The sequence below is a fragment of the Asparagus officinalis genome, chromosome 9 (assembly GCF_001876935.1).
Source record: "Asparagus officinalis chromosome 9, Aspof.V1, whole genome shotgun sequence".
Classification (NCBI taxonomy): Eukaryota; Viridiplantae; Streptophyta; class Magnoliopsida; order Asparagales; family Asparagaceae; genus Asparagus; species Asparagus officinalis.
Genome location: NC_033802.1, coordinates 131,788 through 152,525, shown reverse-complemented (window position 1 = coordinate 152,525; position 20,738 = coordinate 131,788). Strand labels below are relative to the sequence as shown.

At 37.7% G+C, this 20,738-nt stretch overlaps 1 protein-coding gene across 3 annotated transcripts; it reads right to left on the bottom strand.

The window, feature by feature from the left end:
• On the bottom strand, positions 377-19,509 carry LOC109823702 (BTB/POZ domain-containing protein FBL11). 3 transcript variants are annotated; one of them, XM_020390040.1, is made up of 20 exons: positions 19,245-19,509; positions 19,105-19,155; positions 9,255-9,375; positions 8,037-8,178; positions 7,859-7,908; positions 7,281-7,369; positions 7,123-7,206; positions 7,028-7,052; positions 6,470-6,506; positions 6,231-6,376; positions 4,699-5,257; positions 4,179-4,460; positions 3,535-3,680; positions 2,922-3,263; positions 2,603-2,846; positions 2,427-2,482; positions 1,322-1,402; positions 1,036-1,080; positions 877-945; positions 377-795 (listed from the first exon to the last, which is right to left on the bottom strand). In XM_020390040.1, the coding sequence occupies exons 1-20, from the start codon at positions 19,421-19,423 to the stop codon at positions 625-627; spliced, it is 2,919 nt and encodes a 972-aa protein (XP_020245629.1). In that variant the 5' UTR covers positions 19,424-19,509; the 3' UTR covers positions 377-624. The 3 variants fall into 3 exon arrangements, with proteins under 3 accessions (XP_020245629.1, XP_020245630.1, XP_020245631.1); XM_020390041.1 differs by having other exon boundaries at positions 4,699-5,254; XM_020390042.1 differs by having other exon boundaries at positions 8,037-8,085.

Genomic DNA, 20,738 nt, shown 5'->3' with positions numbered 1-20,738 from the left:
ACATTCTAGGCATTTGTTTGTATGTAAGTAGTTAGTTACTAAAGTAAAATGTAAAAAAATTACCGCATAAAATTTAATACAATTATAACTTCCTCTAAAAAAATAGTGAAGCCATGTGAAAGTGAAAAATGATAACAAAATTTAATTAAATAATTTTAACTACATTTACAAATCAATCCTATTTTATTGCATCAACTTCACATTACACTTTCAACAATAAGTTCGCTTTTGTAAAAAATATTGTATTTCACTTGCATGCTGATACGAAAATCATTTACAAAATAATAATAATAATAATAATAATAACAACTTATACATTTTCAGTTCACTTTTAAATTGTCAAAAATCCCACACAGCTCCCACCACAGCTTTTAAATTGTCAAAAATCATCAGAAAAGTTATTAAAAAATAAGCGTCGACCACAAAATCTTATGCATCACGTGCTGTCATGACATTCTGAACACAAAACCACCTGGCCCCATCACTCACCAGTCTATTTTTTGCTTTTGTAATGATAAAGAAGTAGCATCTACAATTACATTCAATCTAGTACAATAATTTTACAAAGCTTGAATGCTACAAAGTTTGGATGCTGCTAAATACTACCCACCATTTGCTTCCACACTATATTCTTTCCTTGACTATTATTGTGCGCAGCTCCGCGGAGGTCCACTCCATGACTATGGTCTCTTTGTGCACTGGCTTGAAGGCCTCTGCTGACTGGAGCTCAAGCCCACACTTGTGCGACATACAGCGACTTATTCTTATGTTTCGCATGTAGAGTCGCTCAGTAAGCTGCAACGAATAATAACTTATGTTCAAAATTCTAGAGAGGGTATAAGGGAAATCTGTGTTGAGTTTGCTGCAGTGACTTACGTTGGGGCCATCAAACCCGCCATCACAAGCATCACACAGATCCAGGGCTAGCTTACGGAGCAAAGGTAACTGCAAATGCAGTGTTTATAAATTGCAGGATAATCCTTTATTTTGCTTAATTGTGCACAGGAAAGATATAGCACAAAGGCAATCAGATACCTTCGATGCAGCATCATATATGACATTCCTTCCAATACCTCGTCCCTGAAAATTTTATTCAATGAGCATGAGAAACAGAAACCACCAATCTCTATCTGGCCAATGCAAAACTCATGCTGTCCTATTGCAAGAAAACCATCAAGTCCAGCTTTTTTCATAAATGGCCTTTCTTTTAATAGCAAGCTAAGTTTGAAGTTTTATCATATTGAGTCTTGCCAGAGAGAGGCACATCAAGTTTCATGTGACACCAATCACAGATGAGAACTAGAACCACTTAACTACTTACATTATGGCGTAATAAAAGATCTTCTACAGCTTTGCAGTTGAAAAGAGAAGAAACTCCATGTGCAGTCACCTTCCCACAGCTCTGAAATTAAAAGGAAAAAAAACGATATGATACTATTCATGCTTTCTTGGATCATCAAGAGAGAATATAAGCCATCAAACAAAATCTGAGCTAATAGACGTAGTAAGTAGTAGGAGTTAGGTTCTGTTGCAAGCATTGTCTCACTCGGATAGACCTTCAGCACCAACCCCACCATCAAAATCACCATCCAGCCCTTCTCATCAAGATTTGACCAGAACATTAAGCTCTCTTGGTGCAAATAACTGGTAAGGAGACTATGGATAACAAAAAGACTCAAACATAATCCCAATAGACCAATTGGCATTCCTCAATTTCTCCGAGATTGGGTAGATATAGAAGAAGGGTATAGATAGGAGATTTTCTGTAGAGAATTACATTTTAACTCAGAGAGACAAACAAAGCTGAATGCCAACAAAATATAGTCCGGAAAGCACCCCAGAGGCCACTTAAATATGGCAACTGACTCTCAAGTACACATCACGCCATCATAGTCTAATTTTATCATTGGAACAAATATAAAAGCACTAATACTTCTCAATAATTATCGGTTACGAGAATAATAAAACTCACACTTTTCGAGCTAACATCAGTTACTAGGCCAACGAGAAAAATTAAGATCTTCTTGCACTTGCAACCAACAGCTAATTGTGGCTAGATTATTTTTATTTTTCCTTTCTTCTTTCCTATGAGTTAAGCATAAGTAATAAGAAGTAAAAGCATGAGATCTGCATGATACTAACTGAAGTAAGATTTATTTATCCTTTCTGATCCTGATAGCTAAAACATTTGTTACACAAATATTAGGCCAGATTGTTAGCATTTCTGACAATTGATGAGAATTTCTATAATTTCTCTTGACAACAACTTACATTGAAAGAATTCAATTAGCTAATCTAAATGGCAGTAGAAGATGTGACAGTTTTCATGTTAATTGTGTACTAATAATGACTCTTTACATGGAATTTACATAGTTAACTTATGGTGCATAACACGAAACAGGAAAACCTTTAACTAGTCTACAAACCTCGAAGTGGATTAACGTCAATCCTGGCCAACCAGATGAAATGATTTCTTGAGTACCTACAAAGTGCAAGAGCAGCATCCTATGCTTAATACGTATTACATTAGTGAAAACATGAATCCAATGAGTATTAGACAGCCAAAAACTGTAGTAAAAAAAAAAGATTATGAGTTTCTTACTTGAATCAAGAAGTTTACACCCTGACAATGAAAGCTCAACTAAACTCGGGCAGTTTTCAGTCAAAACTACCAAGTCGGTATTTGTCATCCATGGAGTTACCCACTCTAGTTTTAATGTTTTTATATTGACATTGCTTATCCGCAAGCTAAATGAAGTCAAGTCACCAAGGCAGCAACACAACCAGAGCATTTGCAGTTGTTTCAAAGATTGCAGAATTTTTCTTACAACATTGTCAGAAATTACCTGTTAAATACAATAAGTTGCTAAAAAATGATACAACAAGATATATCTAACGATGTATGGGTTTTGTGGAATAACCTGAAAATTAAGAATTACTGATTCCAACTGAGGACAAACTTCTGGTATTACAGAGAGCGTCTGGTTGTCTAGTGATGCACCAAGGCCTAATGTAATGGCTCTTAGTTTGCTAATGGAAGGTTTTAGCATTTCTAGTTGAAAAGAAGAAAATCCCCAGCCCAATGCAACTTCTTCAAGGATGCATGTCTTGCCTAATTCACGGAAGAGATCTTCACTGGTAGAACTACTAATATCTGGCATGCTCTTGTCTTTGAATTGATACAAGTTCCTACAGCATGTTGCTTTCAAACACCTCATACGTGGGTTCATTTTAATAATATGAGTCAGAGCTTGTGAGGAAACCTGTATAATCACAAACGGTTAGTGGCTTGAAATTTTTTGTTTTAACATCACAAAGATCAATAATGTTAGACAATTGATCAGCAACTGTGATATCGTGCATGGATGGTGGATAATCAGGTCTGTTGTATGGACGTTCCACAATGTAAAGAAATAAATATGAATGTGCAGTTCTTAAAGGCAAAAAACAAGGTCAATAAAGGGCTATGAAGAAACAAACTGTAGGTTGAGCAGTTCAAAAAAAAAGGCGTAGGAATGTATAAAAGAAACATACCATGGTTTCAGAAACATCAAGGCTCTCCAAAGAAGAACCCATAAACTCATAAAGAGCATCATCAATGAGACAAGTGTCCTTTAAACTGAGAATCTTCAACATGTATGTGTGGCTCATAAGCTGTGCCATTGAAGTTTGGTCAACACCTGAGCTAGACAAATGGAAGAATAGATATATAAGTCCACTCGGGCAGCTGAAGACCCATGCCTGACCAAAGTTAACCAGAATTAAAACAAACAAGTCCTTTTAAATAGGTAGGTTAATAATGGAGTCAACCATCATCTAAAATTTTTCTTATAAAAAGATGAAGCGGGCTACATCAAAGGCTTGATGAAAATTATGCCCAGATGTGTTCCTGGGATCCACCTTCAAATTGGTTCATAACTCTTGACTAGAAATTATGTAGAAAACAGGATTTGGTTCATAAATCCTGAAATGCCAATTGGCACATAGGAAAACCTAACTTATTTGGTCATGCAGCTAAAACCTGAACAACCACGGACTACTAACTATAGGATTAAATAATAAATTCTACCTTAAATGACACTGCTTATCCTGTTAGGAACTCTGAAGACCATGTTGTGTCAGAATGTAGAACAATTTGTAACAGAATTTGCAGCGATCTCAAGTCGAGGTACACTTACCTTTACAGCTATCTAGATGCAGTTGTTGGAGCCCAAACGCCATCATGTCTGAATGCTTGTGACAGTGATAAACACCATGAGAGCCATCTGAAGAAGTATTACTTGAACAAAGTGTGAGAATCGATATTCTGCCAAATGATGTGTATGACAAAACCAATGAATGAACCTTGCGGCATTTGCATATAAGGTTGGATATGCCCATGTCAGTCACCATAGTGCATCCTTTAATGTTGAGATAATCTAAGGAATCAGAGAGAATTGAAATACACAGCAGGTCGGAATCTGAGAATAGGCAAACAAAAAATAAGTTTCTAAAAAGTTATATGACAGGAGAAGAAAGAAAAAAGGAAATCAAAAGAAGGTTAGATAACAAATACATGCCAAACTAAGAAAATTGAACAATGAAATGATGATCCACAGAAGAAAATAAAACATTTTCTTTTTGGAGATGGATGTGAAGCAGTTAGCAGAGATGGTCTGAAGAAATGGAGATAAGACCACTGCTGGAATAGTATCTCACCAGTGATATCATTTCTACCTTCCAACGTCAGCTTCGAGATGTTTGCCACAACTGGCTTCCCCAGTGAGTACTTTCCAATATTTGATAGAGGTATTACCTTTTCTGAATTTTTACGTGGTTTGCCATCAAAAAATTGAGATCCTTCAACAGTAGCTGATAAAACTGATATTGTGGGTGTGACAGGACTAACATCAACAGTCAAATCGACTTCATTCATAAGAAGACATTTCCTAATCAAATAAAAGAGATCTTCCATTGTGAAATGCAGACAATGAGATGCCTTCAAAATTTTTAACGAGGGGAAAGCCATGTGTAACCATGCAATGGCAGCACCAAAATTCATCTTGAGACACATGGAAATATTCACCTCATTTACATGTCCAAAACAAAGAATGTTAGGTGACTTCTCCAAGATTCTGTAATAATCTCCTCTATGACCGTCAAGCTCAACCAATGCACGAATAATTCTTGCCTTCTGCATAACATCCAAACCATGAGGTAGTACCGCCAGAAACAGAAAGGGCGCTGTCAGATGGGTGCAACCAGAAAGTACTATCTTCTGAAAATAAAGGGAATACATTAAGGAGTTAAATGCACAATTAAATGTATAAAACCAACCAATACTACTGACATGGCTAATAACAACTACTACATATTGGTATTGGCTAATAACAGCCAAAATATGAAGACATCTGAGGTCTTGAAATACCAAAAAGTTATGGGTTAATTGTGAATAGATCCCCTGTACTATCGCCAAATTTTGGATAGACCCCCCTAGTTCTATTTGTGTGGATAGACCCCACTTGTACTATTTGCCCAAGTGCAAATAGCCCCCAAAGTAAATTTTTTCGACTCTTTAAAAGAGTCAAAAGAAAAAAGGCAATTGGGGGTCTATCCTCACCACAAGACCACAGGGAGTACATCCTCACCACAAGACTCTTTAAAAAAGTCAAAAAAAATTAAGCAACTGGGAGTGGGGGGTCTATCCTCACCACAAGACCACAGGGAGTATATCCGCCTCCTCGAAACTTTTTTGACTCTTTTAAGAGTAAAAAAATTCACTCATGGATCTATCCAGAAAAAATAGAACTACAAGGGGTCTATCCGCAATTGGTAGATAGCACAGGGGTCTACCTGCAATTAACCCGACAACGACTTATAGTGTTATATTGTGAAGGGAAGAAATAATAAAATAATGAAATAATAAAAATCAGTGTAAAAAACTTGTGAATCACCAAAACTGACGACATCTTGATTACTACATCCAATTTGCTAGCCTGAAACCACTAATGTGCAAGACTTCAAAATCAATACCAATAATCATCATGTAGTACCGATACCACGGTTTCAAATATTGCATTTCTATTTCCCTTCTGATAACGGCAAAACCATTTCCACATTAATTGTCATAATACAAGGTTCATTAGTTTATAATCTTTCTTGAAACTGAAACATAGAGAGAAGAAACAATAAAGAGCAGAAAATGTTGACTGCATCTCCCAAATTAATGTCGAATAGAACAAGAAGTTCACCTCGGAATATTGGGTCAGTCGAATTCTGTATTTTTCAGTGTCGCCACGGGTTACTGCGTGCATCAAGCTGTAGGAAGAGTCCTTTAATAGATTAAGTATAGAGCAAATAACCTCATCCGCAAACTGCAAGAGGCGTCTCCTTAACCCTGCAAATACGTACTTTTAATTTGACAAACTGCAGGTTGAAAAGTGAGGACATGAAACACTGCAGAAAATCAATTCCAAGTCAATCAACATACCTGCAGCATATTCCAAAGGCAAAAGAGAAACTTTTACCTGGAGATAACCATAACAGATGATTCACCAAAAAAAGAAATTTATGATAGAAACACAGCATAAAGTTACCACATCTCCAAACAAAGAAATTTATGATAGAAACACAGCATAAAGTTGCCACATCTCCTAGTGGCACTTCAAGATCCAACTTAGTTTATAAACCAATCATTATCAAGTCATTTTGATTCAGGAAAAACACCGCATAAAGTTACCACATCTCCTAGTGGCACTTCGAGATGCAACTTAGTTTATAAACCAATCATTATCAACTACCGAGTCAATCTGACTCGGGGAAAAAACACACAGAGCAACTGAAAACTGCAAGAAAAGGATGATCCTCTAATGCTTGGACCAGTAATAAAAGGAGGACTGCATAAATCATACAAATATCATTATTTATGATAGAGAAAGATATTTTACTAAACAACAATAAAGAAATTTTGTGGTTGACCTTCTTAAGAATATCGAATTTGTCACTGCTGGAGTTGCTAGGTAAGCCATCCAAAGATTTATTGTTATACCTTCTTAAGAATATCGAATTTGTCACTGCTGGAGTTGCTAGGTAAGCCATCCAAAGATTTATTGTTATTAGCAAGCCAAGTTTCAAGCGCTTCACATGCTGGAGTTGCTAGGTAAGCCATCCAAAGATTTATTGTTATTAGCAAGCCAAGTTTCAAGCGCTTCACAGAGTTGTTTCTCACTGGCCATTATTTCAAACCACATCAGGAGCTTGTGATAAAAAAAATCATCAGACTGTAAGAGTAAAGAACCAACCATTCCACGGTTAACCAAGGGTGCTCTAAGCAGGAAAGCAATAAATCATACGGAATGTCACCAAAAGAACTACATGATGACGCCCATGCCTGCACAAGATATATTCGATATAAAATATTCCTCAATGAAGTTACAAATAATAACTAGATGCTAACTTGATTCTCACATACTATGCTGGAACAGAAAATCTCCATGTAGAAGAGGATACATGCATACCAGAACATACTAACAATAATACATCAGGTAATCATGTAAATCACACAGTAAAGTTAAAATCATAAAAATCAAATTGCAAACAAAGTGAAAGATTAATAGGATCTTATTTCATTTTAGAAAGGTAGCTAAATCCACTGCCAACGATCATGTCCATCGTAAATTCTCAGATTCTAACAGCCCTTGCACCTTGTTTGGATAATAAGTATTGATAATTGGTTTTCTTCCAGAAAGTTTATTAACTACTTGAGCATAAAAATTATTAAAAACGACAGCGCAAAGAAAGTAAATTGAAAAAAATAATCCGGTAATTGTTTCCTTCAGGGGAGTCAAGTTTAGCAAGAGGATAATGTTTCTGTACCTACAAAGTGTTGGGATAGATAGCTTTCACATAGTTCTTGAACAAACTTGATTCCTGAAAACACATTTAGCACAAAATCATCATGATAGCAATAACAATGAAGTCATAGATTAGAGATTCAGAATAGCATCTTCAGGTGGTCTATAATACACTGTAAGATGAAGTGAAAGAACCCCACTCACCATGTTCCCTGCCAAACTTCCAAATCTCAAGTACCATTTCCAGAGGCATCTGTTGAATATGAAGATCTTTTACTGAAGTAATATGACGGAACCAAGTCTCACACTCCAAATAGAGATTATCCACTCCAAAGTACAATGCAGCCTGAGAATACTTCTAGTATTTGAAATTATTGACAAATAGACAGGAAATGTTGCTCGCAGATAGACAGGAAAGTAGTAATGAGCATAATTTCTGATTTTACCAAAGCAAGCCAATCAGTAGAATGGAAAGGGGGAGAAAAAGGAAGATGACATGCATACAGATACTACACCTTCTCTCGCTTTCTCATGTTACATGATCTTCTATGATGGCATTAAACTCCATAGCTCGCCAATATTTTTTTTTTCTTTTGCAATAATGTAGATTACATTATACTCAGCAGTAAGTAAGAAAATATAAGCACCACAGTGATATTCTTTTTCCATTCGAAAACAAAGTTACTTGAAAGATGGCATATTATTGGATCTTTTGATTAAAGTGGGAAGTAATGGAGCACTGAGTAACAATATTTTAATGTCAATTTATATGAGCTAAGCACTACCTTTAATACCTTGAAGTCATCAACTTTAAAAAAACTTTATCTAAGACATATCATCCACATATTGAAACATCTAGCCAATTAAATGTGACAGCAGCCTGAATAATTTTTTAGTGGCAACGTGAACATCTTCATAAAACCTTGTTTTCAACATTTCGAAAGTGAGGGGTTCTTTGCAAGTGAGTAGGTGGCTGCTTGGTTGGTGTGTGGGTGTGTGGTGGGTGGGTGAAGCTACCATTTTTGTCTGTGGGACTAAAAAGGGCAACATGTGATAATCTGAGATTTAAGTTTACATTTATGAACTTCTTTCTAAAAGACACCTTCCAGCTCGTAAAGCCCTAAAGATATGTCATCTAGCATGTGTTGTTCTTGATAGCTTATAAATTATCAGCCTGCTTGATTGCTCATCACAACATGAAACACAAAAATGATTCTATCTTATGTATCAAAGAAATGTGAAACCCTGCATTATTACATTAATTGAGCTATGAAATAGCTTCATATGTTTTATCATAAACTTCTTGATTATATGGAAATGTGACATAGGAATTGAGAGAACAAAAAATGCAATTAACGTCATAAAACTACATATGCAAATCGCTTTAAAGTAACCATTAGCTAAAGTTTCAGGTTCCGTTACCTCCAAAAGGAGAAGAAAGTTATCTGGCATCACATTTAATGAATGACCATGGATATACCGAAGCACGCTGAGAACTCCTTCAGTGTTCCATTGAACTGAGACTTGATGAAGACTTGATTCACTGTGTGAAAAATGAAGATGAAAGTGAGTATGGATAATGGAAGAATTGCCACCTTTCACCAACTAACCACCATTCATTCCAAGCCTACTCACAACTTTAATCTATCAATTCCAGGACCTTTAGAATTTAAATATTAGGAAAAAAATATCATCTTTGAGCATCACGTCTGCTTCAAATAAATATTGCATTAGGAGCAGGATAACTAGTATTGTTAGACTTTACACGCTGAAATAAATATTTTCTGAGAATATTCAAATGGAAACCACAGAAGCACTGGATGGATATTTACAATTGTACAAGAAATTTCAAGAGGAGAAAATTTATTTGTATGAGACCTAAATGAGCAATCAGTGAAGGCAGTGTAGAAAATGCGGGCAAAATCAGGAAAATTGAACCTGAGAAGTAGCTACAAGGATCCTCGGGTCGGTCGACCGAAGGAGCAAGGCCGATCGACCGACGCAATCGCCAGAAATAAGGAAACAGTCATGCTTCTGGTCAGTCGACCGACCATGCTCATGCGATCGACTGACAACGTGCAAAGTACAAGGTTGAAAACCCTACTTCTAGCCGGTTGACCGATGGCATGAGTTCGGTCGACCGAAAACGGATACGGGCTAAATTAGGTTTCCTGACTTGTTTTGGATTGGGGTTTGATATAGATTGAAGCACACGTTTTTAGGGTTTCTCAATGAGAGAATTAGCATTGTTTTGAGCACTTTGAGAGGGAGATATTGTGAGGAAGTTGAGAGCTTTGGTTAGGGTTATATTCAAGTGATTTTGTGAGTTGTAACCTGTTGTATTTCTCCTCCATATAGTAAAATCTTCCTATCCTCGGAGAGGACGTAGGCAATTGCCGAACCACGTAAATTCATGTGTTTGGTTTGGTTTGTGTCATATTTTGGTAAATTGCACTCGTAATTTGGTTTGGTTCTCTTCTCTCATCGCTCACCGACTCGTATGGTTGTCGAGCACACTTCCGTACGGCGTGTAACAATTGGTATCAGAGCTCTAGGGTTTCAAATCTAGGGTTTTGTATTGGGTGGAGGAAGATTCGTTGTTTGAAGTTTGGTTCTTAGATCTCTAGGCTTCGGTGGAGATAGCGTTGAGGAGTTGCCATTAGGATCTCGCTTTCTTGTGTGGCTAGGAGATCGTGTTGGAACCCTATCTAGGATTTAGTTGGGTAATTTCTCCATTCTATCAAGTTCGGATCTTTCTTTACAATTTGGAGTTTGCAAGCATGGGAGAAGAAGTTGGTGAAAACGGCAAGACAATGATGAATACAGTTCAGGTTGGACTTCAAAATACTAAAATTAGTGTAGTGAAGTATGACGGTAAGAACAATTTTGGTTTGTGGATGAGCGACGTACATGACGCTCTCAATGCTTAAAATTTGAAAGAGACCATCATGATCCATGAGAGGTCACCGAAATACGATGAGACGATATGGGACAAGATGAATAGGAACGCTTGTGGGGTGATCAGGTCTTGTTTGGAATAAGAGCTGAAACACGATGTGATTGATGTAACGTCTGCCATGAAGATGTGGGTGATTCTTAACAAGAAGTACCTTACGAAGAGTGTTGAGAATCGATTGTACTTGCTGCAGAGATTATTCAGATTCCAGATGTCCAGGGGCACCTCACTTGCGACTCATGTGAACAGCTATACAAAATTATTGTCGGACTTGACAAACGTGGATGAGAAGATAACAGACGAGTAAAAGGTAATTATTTTGTTGGGCTCCTTACCCGATGAGGAGTATGATACATTCGTGCTCACTTTGTTGAACGGGAAATCTTTCATTACCTACAGTGAAGACTAACGTATTAACGAATCACGATTTGAGGAGGAAGGGCAAATAGACTTCCCGAGCTAGCACTTCAAGAGAGACCTTGTTGATGAGAGGAAGAAGTCCATATCCAAGAGGTGGCAATAAAGACATGTCAAAGTCAAAAGGTCATCACCAATTAGCGAAGAACCAGTGTGTGTTCTGTAAAGAATAAGAACATTGGAAGAGAGATTACCCGAAGCTCAAAGAGAATGAGAATAGCAAAGAAGGGCCCGAAGGTCAATGAGGTGAACGTCACTAGAGGCGATGATTTTAATGATTCGTGTTTTTCTCTATTGATTACTCCAGAGGTGAACTATGTGCATGCATCTGATTAGATGCTGGATTCTGGTGCTACTTATCATGTGACTCGAGATTGGTTTGCATCGTTCGAGAGACTCGATGGGGGCGTGGTTGTTATGAAAAATGATTAATCCTGTGACATTTGTGGGATAGGTACCGTCAGAATCCGGATGCACGATGGAGTTATTCGTGAATTGAATGAAGTGAGATTCGTTCCTCAGTTGAAGAAGAATCTTATTTCTGTTGGAGCTTTGGAGACGAAGGGATTCAAGGTGACATTTGAGAACGCTGTAGCGAAGATTCCTAAGGAATCTTTAGTGGTGATGAAGGGAGTCCGTAATAAAAATTTATATTATCTGAAAGAAAGCACCGTGATTGGCCATGTAGCTTTAGCTATTTCAGAGGCGAACGCAAGCAGACTTTGATACTATAGGTTGAGGCACAAAAAAAGAAAATCACTGCAGTCTTTGTGCAAGCAGGTTCTATTGAAGGAAGCCAAGAATGAAAAAATAAAATTCTGTGAGCATTACGTTCCTGGCAAGAAGGCAAAAGTGAAGTTCAGGACAGTCATACATAGGACAACGGGCATCTTGGACTACGTGCACACAGATGTTTGGGGTCCCACCAAGACGACATTACTTGGTGGTCGACATTGGTTCGTTACTTTTGTAGATGACTATTCTAGGCATTGTTGGGTATACACCATGAAGCATAAAAATAAAATCCTAGAGTTATTTGTGGAGTGAAAGAGAATGTTGGAGCTGCAGACATGGGAAAGATCAAGACGTTGTGATCCAACAACGACGATAAGTATACTTCAGACCCCTTTTAGCAGCTATGTTGAGACGATGGCATAGAGAGACACTTTACAGTTAGTCATACGCCGTAGTAGAATAGAGTGACAGAGAGATTAAATCGATCATTATTGGAGAATGTCTGATGTTTGTTATCGCAGAGTGGTTTGGAAAAAAAATTTGGGCTGAGACACTTTCATATGCGAGTCACCTCATTAATAGGCTGCATTCATCCGCGATTGAGAGGTATGAAGATGTGATCGGGAGAGCCAACACGTGATTATGATCAACTCAAGGTATTTGGATGCCCTGTATTTTATCATATCAGAACTGATAAATTAAAACCTCAAGCTAGTAATGCCATATTTATGAGATTCAAATGATGTGTCAAATGATACAAGCTTTGAGATCTAGTTGATAAGAAGATTGTGCTGAGTAGAGACGTCACATTCGATGAGGCTTCGATCTTGAAGCTTCTCAGCTCTCATCGGGTGAAGAGCATCCTAACAGAGGAGATATCATAGGTGATGGAGATTGATGCAGTTCCACATTGTTCAGATATGATCGTATCTATTAAAGTGCTGACTAAGGTGACGCTAGGCGAGCATGGCGATGATTTGAAGGATACAGGTACAGTTGAGCAGGATTAGTTACCGATGGTTTAGGTTCAGGATTCTATTGCGGTTTGAAGGCTGAGGAGAGACATACGGATGCCAACGAGGTATACAGACACAGTCGTTGCGTATGCACTTCCGGTGAAGAGTATCGATGACATGGTTCCTACTACATTCAGAGAGACCGAGCAGAATTTGAAAGCTGATTTGTGCAGATGGCTATGCATGAGGAGATGGAGTCTCTTCATAGGAACGACACATGGGAGCTTGTCGAGCTTCAAAAGGGACAGAAGGCTATTGGTTGCAAGTGAGTGTATACGAAGGAGGGCATTGAAGGCACTCCCGTGAGGTTCAATGCTAGGTTGGTTGCGAAGGGATATGCACAGGAGGAAGATATTGATTACAATGAGGTCTTCTCTTCAATGGTGAAGCATTCTTCGATTCGGATTTTGCTAGCTTTGGTAGCACACTAAGTTGCATGGAAACAGACACGGGTACGGGTGCGGGTACGGAACACGGAAAAACTGTAAAATGTAGGGTACGGGGACACGACTATATATATATATATTGAATTAATATTGTACATAAGATAATTTTTTCCCCTTCATGTGTCATTAGAATTAAAATTTCGATCATATTTTTGAGTTTCTTTTATCATATTGATTATCGTGAATTGTAAACTACTTTTTTTTTTACTAGACATCTAAACGACCCATTAACTATATAGTTTTAAACTTGGTTATGGACTGAAACGAATACGACCCGTATCTCATTAGTTTTAAAAGACGAATGTGAAGTGTAAGCTCTACGTTCCGGAAGTCTTTGACAAGTGTTTTAAATTAACACATATATCGTATAATTGAGTACATATTGTAATAAATGCATACATATATTCAAGAAGTGTCCATGAAGTTTGGGTATGAGAAAATGTCGGGTACGTGTCCAGTACGGGTACGGCTTCATTATAGAAGTACCTGAGTAACATAGGTGACACAGTATGGTTTGATATTAGATCAATTAGATGTAAAAACAACATTTTTTCATAGTGATATTAATGAGGAAATCTATATGACTCAGTCATTGGGGTTCCTAGCTGCAGGGAAGGAGAAATTGATTTGTAGATTAAAAAAATCGCTATACGGACTGAAGCAATCTTCGCGACAGTGGTATAGGCGATTCGATGGGTTTATGCTCGGTCATTCGTACATTAGGAGACAGTTTGATCCTTGCGTGTATTATCGAAACTTCGCAAGTTGCATGAAGGTACGTACATTTACTTATTGTTTTATATCGATGGCATGTTAGTTGCTTCTATTTCCAGATCCGCTATAGATAGATTGAAGATTCAGTTTTTGAGCGAGTTCGAAATGAAGGATTTGGGTGAAGCGAAGCGTATTTTGGGAATGAAGATCGGCAGAGACAAAGATAGGAGCATAATTTATTTGACACGGGTGGCTTATTTGAAGAAAGTTCTACAACGGTTCAATGTGAACATGGAGACGAAGCCAGTTAGTGTATCATCGGGAGCTCATTTAAAACTTTTAGCTGACCTTTCACTAAAGAAAGTTAAAGATAGAGAGTTGATGTCGAAAACTCCATATGCGAGCGTAGTGGAAAGTTTGATGTACGACATGGTTTGTACGATGCCGGATTTGTCACATGCAGTGAGCATGATTTCGAGATATATGCGCGACCTGGGTCCGGGTCATTAGGATATCGTGAGATGGATTTTAAGTTACATTCGAGGTACTCTCAATGTTGGTTTGGTTTTTGAGTTGGACACTAGCGTTGGGCAACTATGCATAGGATACGTAGATTCGTACTACGCTGGAGATTTGGATAAACGTCGATCGACGATAGGGTATGTGTTCACTTTGACTCGAACGCTGGTGTGTTGGAAATTCACCTTACAGTCTATTGTGGCTTTGTCGACGACGGAGGCAAGGTATATGACGATTACGGACTATGAAGCACGGGCACAGACACGACGACACGGACACGGTAAAACCCAAAAAAATAGGACACGTCGACATGACTAGATTTTTTTAATATTATTATTATATATAGATAAATTTATAAAATTCAAACAACAAACAAAAATGCAGTGTTTTCAATAATATAGTATATAGATTTAGTGTATTAAATTATTAAACTTGTACGATAATTTTCATTCAATCATGCAAATTATTCAAACTTTCATACTAATATATTGCATTACTAACAACTATATTGCTAAATTTTATTTTCCTCTTTACAGGTTATAAATGGCGAATCAAGTTTCAACTAATAGCACTGCACCTAGCTCAAATAGCAATCAAGAATCAATACTCACAGTCTCGCACAGAAAATCGAATATTATCACTAGTTCATAACGTCATGACTCTACATATTGATATTAAGCTAAAGAAAAAACAGTTAATAATCAAGAGCGATAATAATAATAATAATTAATTAAGAACTAAGAGCTAGGAAGAGTAAGTTAGTTAACATTAAATCTCTCTCAATTAGTTAACATTAAATCTCCCTCTTTTTAAGTTAGGAAGAGCAAGTCTATAACTAATTACTCAAGTTCCATTCTCTCTTAACAATTAATAGTCAAGACTCAAGATAAATCTCAACAATCTCTCGGTTAACAATTAACAATCAAGAAGTTAATAAGGACAAACAAATAACAACTCATTCTTAACAGTTTACACTTAACAATCAACAACTAAGAACACAGATTTTAAGTTTAGTTGTAATTGGACAGGTCTTAACAGTTTACACTTAACAATCAACAACTAAGAACACAGATTTTAAGTTTAGTTGTAATTGGACAGGGAATATCAGCAAAACAAGTGTTAAAAAACACTAAGAACACAGATTTTAAGTTTAGTTGTAATTGGACAGGGAATATCAGCAAAACAAGTGTTAAAAAACATCGCTTAAGAGAGAAGGGTCAGAAAAAATAAAAAAGAAGGATCAGAAAAGAAGAAACAAAAAGAAAAGAAAAGAAGGATCATTGTTTGCTGTTTGTTGAAGAACATCACTGTTTGCTGAAGAGATAAGGATCAGAAAAGATACAAAGAAACGAAAAGATAAAAAGAAAACAGCATCGTTGTTTGCTGAAGAGATAAGGATCAGAAAAAAATAAAAGCTGGAGAGAGACAAAACCAATAGAAAATAAGAAAAGAAGGATCAAGAGAAAAAAAAAGGAAAACAAAATAAGAACGACCTTGCTCGTTTAAGAGAAAAAAAAGGAAAACAAAATAAAACAAAGAGAAAAGAGAAGAAGAACGCACCTGCTCGCCGTCGATTGTCGCTCGTCGTCGCCCGTCACCGCTCGCCTTTGCTGCTTGCTATTGCCGAGTGGAGAACACAAGGAGATCGAGAAAAAGAGTGGGAGAAGCAGCGAAAAACCCTAACATCTCTTATCGGGTTTAAGTGGGAAGCGGGTATACCCAATAACCCCCTGAATAATATTGTGATTCTGCCCTTTTCCTCAGGCACGTGCATGGTCGAAGGCTGCAGGCGATGCAGGGCGCTCCCCATCCGTGTCGAGAACGAGGTCAGCCATGTCGGGAACAAGTCGACATGCGTGTCGGGGTGTTGACGCGTGTCGGCGACGTTGACCACGTGTCCGACGCGTGTCCACGTCCGACACGCGTCAGACACGGAGTCGGGGCTTGTTTTCGCATGTCTGTGCTTCATAGATTACGGAGGCTGTTAAGGAGGCAATTTAGCTTCGAGGACTTTTGAAGGATTTTGGTGTTTCGCAACGATCCGTCACCATTTATTGTGATAGCATGAGTGCTATTTATTTGGCGAAGAATCGGGTCTTTCATGCGAGGACGAAGCATATCAACATTCGTTATCACTTTGTTCGAGATGTTCTTGAACATAGGGATGTGGAGCTATTGAAGGTCCACACAAAAGATAATCCAACGGATATACTCACAAAGGTGGTTCCGAGAAACAAGTTCGATCATTGTAAAAACTTATTATAAATTCGTGATTATTGAGGCCGTTAGCGGATATTTAGATGAACTAGGGCGGCTTGATCCCTTAGGAGAGGGGTACATAAGCAACAATATTGGTACAGCCGAATTTGATGAGACGATGCATTGGTGCTCATATTTGGTGTCGGTTCAGTTTTGAAAAATTTTCATCGAGGTGGAGAATTATAAAAAATACGGGCAAAATCAAGAAAATTGAAGCTGAAAAGTAGCTATAGGGATCCTCGGGTCGGTCGATCGAAGGAGCAAGGCCGGTCGACTGACGCAATCGCCAGAAATAAGGAAACAGTCATGCTTCTGGTCGGTCGACCGACCATGCTCATGCGGTCGACCGATAACGTGCAAAGTATAGGGTTGAAAACCCTGCTTCTGGTCGGTTGACCGATGACATGAGCTCGGTCAATCGAAAACGGATACGGGCTGAATTAGGTTTCCTGGCCTGATTTGGATTGGGTTTTGATATAGATAGAAATACACGTTTTTAGGGTTTCTCAAGGAGAGAATTAGTATTGTTTTGAGAACTTTGAGAGGGAGATATTATGAGGGAGTTGAGAGCTTTGGTTAGGGTTATATTTGAGTGATTTTGTGAGTTATAACCCGTTGTATTTCTTTATATTTGAGTGATTTTGTGAGTTATAACCCGTTGTATTTCTCCTCCATATAGTGAAATCTCCTCATCCTCTCCCCGTGAACGTAGGCAATTGCATAACCCGTTGTATTTCTCCTCCATATAGTGAAATCTCCTCATCCTCTCCCCGTGAACGTAGGCAATTGCCAAACCACGTAAATCTCTGTGTTTGGTTTGATTTGAGTCGTATTTTGGTGAATTGCACTCGTATTTGGTTTTGGTTTTCTTCTCTCATCGCACACCGACTCGTTTGGTTTTCGATGCACGCTTCCGCACGGTGCGCAACTGGCAGTAGTTGCACGTGAGATTACATGGTAATATATTTGAAGAGAAGAATGAAACAAGAGATGTGAATTGTTGTATTGCAAAACACGATTTCATGATCGTAATACGTCTTTTTGTTAAACTGAAGGTGAGCACTTCACGTGCTGCAATAACGGATTAAACAGTGCCCAACTAGATTTTGACCTTAGGGGGTGTTTGGTTAAATGAAGGTGACTCGAATGTGTGAAAGTCACTTATGTTTGTAAGTGTGAAAGTGGATCCATGTCAACATGAAAGTGATATGCAATGTATGTTTGTAAAAATGAATTAATCTTGGAACTAGGAAAATAAAGATGATATGGCAATTATTTATTTATTTGTTATTTAAATTCATATTACACTCTAAACTCTAATAATTATTCTGGTAACAACTAAAGAACGAATTGAAAGCCTCAGGTATATATATCATCAATTACTTGTACTAATTTTTATAGATTCTTTGTATTCTGTATTTTTTTACTTATGTACTTTATATTTTTTTTAATAACGTAATGGCTTATTAAATGCCTAGCCATGTTACAACTCTACAACAATCACGCTAAAATGTGTAGTCATGTTCATAAATTGTCTAATTCGTACTATATACATGACATAACAATGTACACAGCTATTAAATGCTATAAAAGAAATAATATAATTAGCAGGTAAGAAATTTTTTTGGGGAAGCGGTTGTTTCCACCGAATAACATGGGAAAATAAGGTAAGATAAATAATAAATATACTAATTAATTAGGAGTGGTCCCCACTTTTTCCTCATTTTTACTTGACTTTAGCATTTTTTTAGGGGAACTTAAACATGCATTAGAGCTGATGTGGACTTATTTTAACATTTCACTTTCAAAATTACTTTCAATAAAACAAACACCAAAAAGTCTTAAAATCATTTCACTTTCACACTTTTACAATTCACTTTCATAAAAACAAACATCCCCTTAGTAGGCGATATATAGGTCAACATGCAGAGATAATAAAAGAATACATCACATAAATGAAAAGTTTTCATATTTTACCAAGCTAACTCAATTATATGGATAAGAACTTCAAATTCTATATGATTTATCCCTTTCTCCAATGATCTTGGAAGTAGAAAAAATACTGACCAAGTTAGACTAACGTTTATAATTTTGAGCGCAAGAAACAACGCGAAGATCGTCAAATAAAGCATAATCAGTTCAATTTATGAGTTACCTTTTTTAAGATCCAAAATAAATTAACAAAAAATTCACAGAGTTGGGAGAGTCACCTGAAGCTCCCACTGAGCAGTCCGCGAAAATAGCAAGACTCTTCAACTAGCCTAAACGGCAATAGATTCAGTAACTAGAATCACTCTCAAGAAAATTAAACCAGCTAAAAATAATAAGAAAATATTGGAAATTGAAGCACCTGCTTCGATTGGCGTGCACTTTAACGATTCTGGAACAAAGAATCAAATCTAGGTTCCAGCTGTGGATATCTGAGGTTGAGATCGAGATCTCGTCCCGTGACGATTGGTCATCAACCGCACAAGGATCTGTGAGCTCGAGAACGACGACGTCATCGTCAGAAGGAGAAGAGGGAGCCATTGATGATCGAATGAATCAGCCCAAAACCCTAGTCCAGATGAGATAGAGATGAGACTAAGGGCTTGTTTGGATTCGTAGGGGGTGAAGGGAAGTTAAGAGAAACTGAGGGAAGGGAAGGGAAGGGAAGGGAAGGGAATTCCCTTTCCCTTGGTTACACCCCAATTTAGGGGGTAATAATTTTTATACTATTAGGGGGTGAACCAAGGTGAATGGAGGTGAATTAACTTCACCTCCCAAGTGTTCCCAAACAAGGTGAATGGAGGTGAATGGTTCCCCTAACTTCCCTTTACCCTCATTCCCCTCAATCCAAACAAGCCCTAAAGAGCAAAGTGCTGGATCTGATGTGAAGCCAGCTGACGTGTTCTCATTCGGTTTTACCCGATTCTGCTACTTTCTCGAAGCAGAGCGGGGGACCACTGTAATTTCTGTTTCTACAGTTATTGATAGGGCCCATTCTCATTTATTTCGCATTTAGCCCAGTCCATTGCCGTAGCTTAACTTGGGCTCACTTTGTTCACATCGTTATGGGCTGTGATTTACAAATTTAATAGTCCCCCGGGCCTCCACTCCAACAAAGCTTCCTCATTGGCGGAGCCCTTGGGCGTAGTGCGGACAAATTTTCAAAACCAACCCATTTGATAAACTAATTGCAAAAAACGACTCGTTTCAGATTTATTTAGAGAAATCGACCTGGTTTCAGCACTGTCGCTGAAACCAGGTCGGTTTTTCTAAAAAACTTTACAAAACTTTACGGGAGTTCAACTCCCGTGAAGTTTTTTTCTTATAACAAAACTTCACGGGAGTTGAACTCCCGTGAAGTTTCGGAAACTTTTTTTTAAAAACCGACCTGGTTTCAGCGCTGAGGCTGAAACCAGGTCAGTTTTTGCAAATAAAACTGAAATGGGTCTTTTTTTGGGAATAGTTTATCAAATGGTTGGTTTTGAAAATTTGTCGGGTAGTGCTCATTTGCGTCTGAGCTTTATGCGAAGCCTTGAAAGATTCTTATAGAGTCATTAGATAACATAAAGTCAGTATAAGATATAAGTTCAAGAATATAAATCCAGGAATTCAGGTGGGATTGAATTGGATCATATTAGTTTATTATCCTCCCATTAATAGGACATATTGCCTTCGAATTTAATTTCGGCAAATTATGCAGAATAATACCCGGCAATTAAAGTCTTGAGCATTCTCTACGTAGGCTTAGAACCAAGGAGAGGAGCGGGCAGCAAGATTAAATAAGGGATTAGATCGCATTCACACGATAGTCAAAATGCAGGGCACGAGGGAATGAATTTCATCATCAACCGTAAAA

Excerpts from the sequence above, each read along its gene's own strand:
- LOC109823702 (XM_020390040.1), bottom strand. The coding sequence starts at position 19,423 with ATGGCTCCCTCTTCTCCTTCTGACGATGACGTCGTCGTTCTCGAGCTC. Across the intron at positions 19,156-19,244 it reads GTGCACGCCAATCGAAGCAG|GCTAGTTGAAGAGTCTTGCT; the intron begins GTGCTTCAATTT and ends ATTGCCGTTTAG. Across the intron at positions 8,179-9,254 it reads ACTTTCTTCTCCTTTTGGAG|GCTGCATTGTACTTTGGAGT; the intron begins GTAACGGAACCT and ends AAGTATTCTCAG.